This window comes from Ictidomys tridecemlineatus, chromosome 11, assembly GCF_052094955.1.
Source record: "Ictidomys tridecemlineatus isolate mIctTri1 chromosome 11, mIctTri1.hap1, whole genome shotgun sequence".
Classification (NCBI taxonomy): domain Eukaryota; kingdom Metazoa; phylum Chordata; class Mammalia; order Rodentia; family Sciuridae; genus Ictidomys; species Ictidomys tridecemlineatus.
Window position 1 is genome coordinate 129,248,174 of NC_135487.1, and position 6,000 is coordinate 129,254,173.

At 50.7% G+C, this 6,000-nt stretch overlaps 1 protein-coding gene across 1 annotated transcript in view; it reads left to right on the forward strand.

Moving 5' to 3' along the window:
• Nucleotides 1-5,547, forward strand: part of Smcp (sperm mitochondria associated cysteine rich protein) — a 40,494-nt gene extending 34,947 nt beyond the window's left edge. Inside the window, exons 3-4 of the mRNA XM_078027538.1 lie at nucleotides 3,284-3,368; nucleotides 4,701-5,547. Coding sequence (XP_077883664.1) covers nucleotides 4,722-4,943 — 222 coding nt within the window. The 5' untranslated portion in view covers nucleotides 3,284-3,368; nucleotides 4,701-4,721 and the 3' untranslated portion in view covers nucleotides 4,944-5,547. The remainder of the gene's footprint in view (nucleotides 1-3,283; nucleotides 3,369-4,700) is intronic.
• Nucleotides 5,548-6,000: the final 453 nt, after the last annotated feature.

Genomic DNA, 6,000 nt, shown 5'->3' on the forward strand with positions numbered 1-6,000 from the left:
ATAACTTTTTAAAATCATTTTTCTCTCTTACTCTCTAACTCCCACTAGGAGAGAAAACTTCTGGCCCTTGACACTCTGAATCTACTTTACCAGCAAATGACACGGCTTCACTTATCTATGGCTGAATAGACCTCCTGTGTGTGTGTGTGTGTGTGTGTGTTTGTGTGTGTGTGTGTGTGAGTGTGTGTGTGTGAGTGTGTGTGTGTGTGTGTGTGTGAGAGACGTTTTCTTTATTCATTCATCTGCTACTGGACACTAGGCTGGCTCCATAACTCGACCATGTGAACTGCAATGCTGTAAATACTGATACCCTTGTATCACCATAGCATGCTGACTTTAGTTCTGCTGGATAAATACCAAAGCATGACGTAGCTCGGTCACAGACTGGTTTCACTCCCAGTCTTCTGAGGAGTCATTTCACTGCTTTCCAAAGTACCTATTATTAATTTACAGTCCCAACAAGAGTGTATAAGTGCACCTTCCCCCCAAGACACACACACACACACACACACAATTGTTGCTCGCCAGCAATTATTGCTCTGTGTATTCCTAATGATTGCCACTCTAGCTGGAGTGAGATGAAATTTCACTGTAATTTTGGTTTGCATTTCCTTGATTATGAGGGATGTTGAACACTTTTTTTTATATGTATTTGTTGGCCATGTATCTGTCTTGATGAAGGGTTTTATAAAAACTGTTCATTTCCAAATCAAGAAAATCCAAAAAGTGAATGTCATCAAAGTTGAATAGGCGTAGGAACATAAGAATGCTCCAATGTCACCTGCTGTGTTCTCCAGTCTTAGGTCCATTTCCATAGCATAATGAGGGGAAAGACTGAAGCAAAGAGGAGCTGGACTTCTAGTTCTATACCGACCGTGAAGTCACCATGCGACCTGATGTCTCTGAGTTTCCAATTTTTCTCTAAAATATTTTATCTCATGGTATCATTAAGTTTTGAAATCAAGGGATAACCTGTTCACAATAAAATACACAGAAATTAAGTATATACTTTAATGAATCATGACAAATATTTATGCTTTATCTATAGTTAAATTAACACCTAAATTTCTAATATCCTTTTAATAGCAAATATTTTATTATTCCTACCTTTACATCATATCAATATTTACCATGTCAAGTCCTCTGCACACATCTATAAAGCAGATTTGGAGTTCAAACACCCAAGGTCCTAAAGTCCCCAGGAATTTGAATAGGAAACCCAGGGGCCAGCTCACTCAACCATCTGCTGCTGTCCTCAGAAGATTGAAAGCATAAAGAAGGTCCCAGTGTGGGTCCTTGGACTCTGGACTCAGGTCAGATGGAGTTTCTGCACCAGGGTATCCCAGGACACGTTTTCTGAACTCATGTGTCAAATTCCCTCTTTGCAGTGAAAACTTAGAATTGACCCCATTCCCCCAGCTTTCTAGTAGAGAGCCGTGGGGAAAATGCAGGAAAACTATATGATGTCTCCAAGGGTCTGATGGAGACGATGCCCATGCCCCTCTGCCATCTGGGCAGGAGCAAAGATGGAGAAGTGAATTCACCCGTCCCTGACACAGTGGGGCAGGGCTGCCCAGAGCAGAAGGCGTAATGCTAACCCCCTCCCAGGGACTTCTGGTTCCTTCCACTTCATCTGTAACCTCCTGCCACACAAGAGCCGCCCTGACTCAGGAAGGATCGAAGTCACTTGAGGAGCCATAAAAAAGAATAACCAAAAAGCAGTCTTAGGTTCAGAGAGGAGAATGACTGCCCTCAGTCCCCAGCACCCGGTGTCACCCTGTCACCAGCACCAGGCTGAGGAAGCCAGTGCTGACAACAGCTAACTGCAGGGTGACTTCCCTACAAGATGGCAGCTATCCCACATGGTGACCTTAATCCCTTCCCATTTCACCTGGGCCTTCCTGCTGTGGTGGGAGCCAGGAGGAGCACACTCCCGCCATTTTGCCCTCAGTGAGACTGAGAAGCAGCCCATTCGCTCCCTCAGGGGGAGCCTTCTCCGGTTCTTCTGTGAGCCGCTCTCTGAGTGGCCAGCAGTTTGGGGGACATTGGCTAATTAAGGGTCAGGGGTAACTGCTGGGACTTTTAGGCAGATGGAGACACACAGGCAGCAGCCAGAGCCCCTCTTTCTTCCTCTGATACTTGACTCTGCTCTTAGCCCTAAGCCACAATCAAATCAGCCTGTCCTCAGGATGGTAAGGTCACTACGCTGCGTTTTCCTTAAAGATGGGCTTTCACTGCACCCTGAGATGTAGGTTCCTTCAGGACTTGAACTCTGGACACTCTTGGTCTGTTGCACTACAGACTCTGCCAAGGCATCCTGAACTACTAGGTAGGAAGAGATGGTGCCAGGACTCCAAGGACCAGGTCTCTCTTGCTGAAAGGACCCCCTCAAAAGGCACAAAGACTCATGGGACCAAAACATGGGGGTCCGGGACCAAGGAGAAAGTCCTCCTCCTCCTTGGATGTGTAGCTATGACGTGAGCTCTCCCGTGTCGACCAGTCTTGGAGAGGGGAAAGAGAGGGGCAATGCCACTTTGCAGATGGTGGCTCAGGAGAAGGGTGGAGGCTGGTGCAGGAGGACTGGGTCAGGCCCAGAGCTCAAGACGGCTCTGGGACAATACCCACATAGAATCCTGGTGGGACAACCCCTCCACGTCACCTCCCAGGTGGAAAAGCGGCAGCCCACTGAGGGTGTCTGCCTCCTGCCACTGTCCCTTCCCTCTGGGCACTCTCACGGTCCCCTGCACCATGAGCTCTCCTGGGCCTGCACTGGGCCTCAGTGACGTTGACCTCCCACTCTCAGGACCTGGTCACCCAGCAGCCTGCTCAGGGTCTCTGGGTAAATGACCTTAGCTTCCCTGACCCCACACGTCAGGGCTGGAGACATTGTGTGTGACGTTTACTCTGCATAAAACGTGAGGGGAAGCCTCGGGTATGGAATATGAATGCATTAAGATCCATCCCTAAAATCCCTAGAAAAAGCCACAGCTACAGAAATCCAGCCCAGAAATTTCTTTCTCTTGTGTCCTCATCTCATCCCAACTCCAGGAAGCCCTCAGGTACGCGAGAGGAACATGGATCTGACCTCACGTCCTCCACCCTACCCATCACACACACACACACAAATCCTTCCAGAGGAAATAGGAATACTGTTATCCACCAAAGAGCTGCAAAACCGGACTTTTCAGTGCAAACAGGGAGTTGGGCAAGATTTTCAGGAACTGGGTGCAGCATCAGGACGCCAGGAAACGGTGGGGAAACCCCTTTGTTTCCTCCTTCCCAGGCTGAGCCCAGGATAAAAGAACCTGCTCCAGGCTTCTCCACTGCCTCGTGGATCCCTGAGGACAGAGCAGCCGGGAGAGCAGCAGGTGAGTGGGAGCCGGCGCTGGGAGGGAGAGAGCCTCACAGGACCAGCAACAGGGTCCCGATGGGCGTGACGAGGAGGCAGGGTAGAGCCTGGGTTGGGTGGGATGGAGAAGGGACAGAAAGATCCTCAGAGCAGTAAGATGAACAGAGGCACAGGACAGAGAAGAAAATAAGGACCAAGGGGGTCAGCAGCAAGCAGGGAGAGAGAGGAGGAGACACATCCAAGGTCAGTTGTAGTCCAAAGGCCTTGGCAAACCTACGTCAGCCCCAGGCCACTTGCCACCAGTGTGTATGACACCAGGGTTTCACTGGGACACGGCCCTCATGTGGGTTTAGGTACTTTCTGTAACTGCTTTTCTCGACAATGACAGACGGGAGGAATTCTTACAGACATTGGGCTGCCACGCCTACATGTCCCCTCTCTGGCCCTTGACAATAAATGTTGGCTGGCCACTGTCCTAAACCTAACGTGACCTTTGAGATGGAGGAGGTTAAGGATTCAGTGGAAGAGGACAAAATGCCGGGCCACTCAGTGGACGTTGGGGAAGCTGAGGCGTGAAGCAGCTTGTCCATCACGTTGAGTGTTTCTCACTCAGTGACTGAGCTCGGGACCCAAGATAAAGCCTAATGAAACCCAGCGCTTAGGATTTGGGGTGCCCCACTGGGGCTCCCTACTGACCCAGGTGTGCTCCTGGATTCTAGTGCTCACTGCGGGCCACCCCAGGGAGGCTGGTTGTCCCTGAAGGAGCAGGATCAAGTGGCAAAGTGGTGGGAGACACGAAAGGCCTGGGGAGTCACCAGAAGGCCGCTGAGTCAGGAGAAGAGACGACTTAGTGGAGAATGGGGGTACAGCCACCCAAAAAGGGAAAATTACGACCCAGCCTCCCTCCAAGTTGGCTCTGCCTCCACAGATGGTTAAATGTCACCGTGTCCTGCTGTCCCCAGCCTTCTTCTCCTGAAGCCAAATTTCCAAAGACATTCCCCCTTTTATCTCAAGGCCCACCTTCCAGAACTTTCCACATTTCTTATTTCCCTGGTTCCTTGGAGGGTGAGAAATGTTCAATTAAAGAAGAGCACACAGTCCAGGCACAGTCTCCTGGGAGGGGGAGGCCGAGGAGACACTGGCCACCTGTGGGCAGAGCCACCAAACTCCCCATGGTTGGCGGCTGAGGTCCAGGGAGGTCCCTGTAGGGGACAGTCTTAGGAACAAGGGCAACGTGTCTCCATTGATATTTTAAGGGTGAGGGGAGAGGACGCTTCTCCCTTGTGGTCACTTGGGGATCGCTTCCTTCCCTAGTGCAGTCTCAGTCTAAAGTGCCTCTTCTTTCTTTCAGTTCACCTTCAACTTTGGAGAAATGTCCTATCAACAGCAGCAACAGTGCAAAGTCCCCTGCCAGCCTCCTCCCCAGGTCCCAGAGCCCTGTCCTCCCAAGGTCCCAGAGCCCTGTCCTCCCAAGGTCCCAGAGCCCTGTCCTCCCCAAGTCCCTGAGCCTTGTCCTCCACCCTGCAGCCAGCCAAAGTGCCCCCCTGTCCAGTGCCCTCCGTGCCAGCAGGACTATCCCCCAAAGTGGAAGTAGCCTCAGGAGCCAGCCCTCTCACCTGGACATGCAGACCCTGCCCCCTGCCCACCTCCTCCAGCTAATTTCCAGGAACTACAAGGATCACCTAGAAGAAGCTTCCAGTTCAGAACCAAGGAGAAAGTCAACTGGCTTTTCCTCCCCAGATCCATGCCTCCCTCCACCTCCTCTGCCAGGAGGCGGCAGGGTTAGACAGGAGGGTCACCTTCTCCGGCCTGTGACCCGTGGTTCAAATATGCCATTATTTTCACTGCGACCTCCTCCACCACCCAGCCTCCTGCTGATGCTGTGGATCACGGTAAGAACTCAGAACTCGCTCCTCTCTCCACCTCCTCGGGATTCAACAACCTCATCAAGGTTTCCTGAGCAAGGAGGACTTGAAAATGAACACAAGGAACTGTTTAAACCCATGGGAAAAGGCCTAGAGCCTCACAGCCCAGCTCCACGCCCTGTGAAGTCCACGACGTCCTCTGGTTCTGCTTCCTACTAACAATCTCCACCAACCCTGACGCGGCTCACCCCTTTCTTTGAACTCTGATCTGGAATATTCTGAGACCTAAAAGGTTTCTTCTTCTGTGACCCCAAATTTAAAAAATCAAATCCATGGTTGACCTTGTGCCTGTTCTCTTGCTGGGGATGGTGGACGTCACACGGGGACAAAGGGCCAGTGGAGGGCAGCAGAGACTGAGTGGGAAACCCTGGGTAGGACCTGGGGAAACCGGACCTTGATCAGTTCCCAGCCCCAGTATCTATGGTAGCAGTAGTAGAGGCAGCAGTCGCAAAAGAACAAGAGAAGCTTCCCTTTATAGGAGATTTACCATATTCTGGACATTGAGCGCTAAGGGCAGTAACCTCTAATTACTGCTTTCCAGGAGGAAAAGGACATGAAGACAAGCATGTGTAAGTTACAGCTGAGCAATGGTGCATTCTTCAGAACAGGGGAGTTGATGGGGAAATATGAATGACTAATCTTAGAAGAGAAGTTGGAAACAATTCCTGTTGCATCTTCAATGCAGTTCTTGAAAAGCACAAGAAGAATAGCTTTATTCTGTAAAGA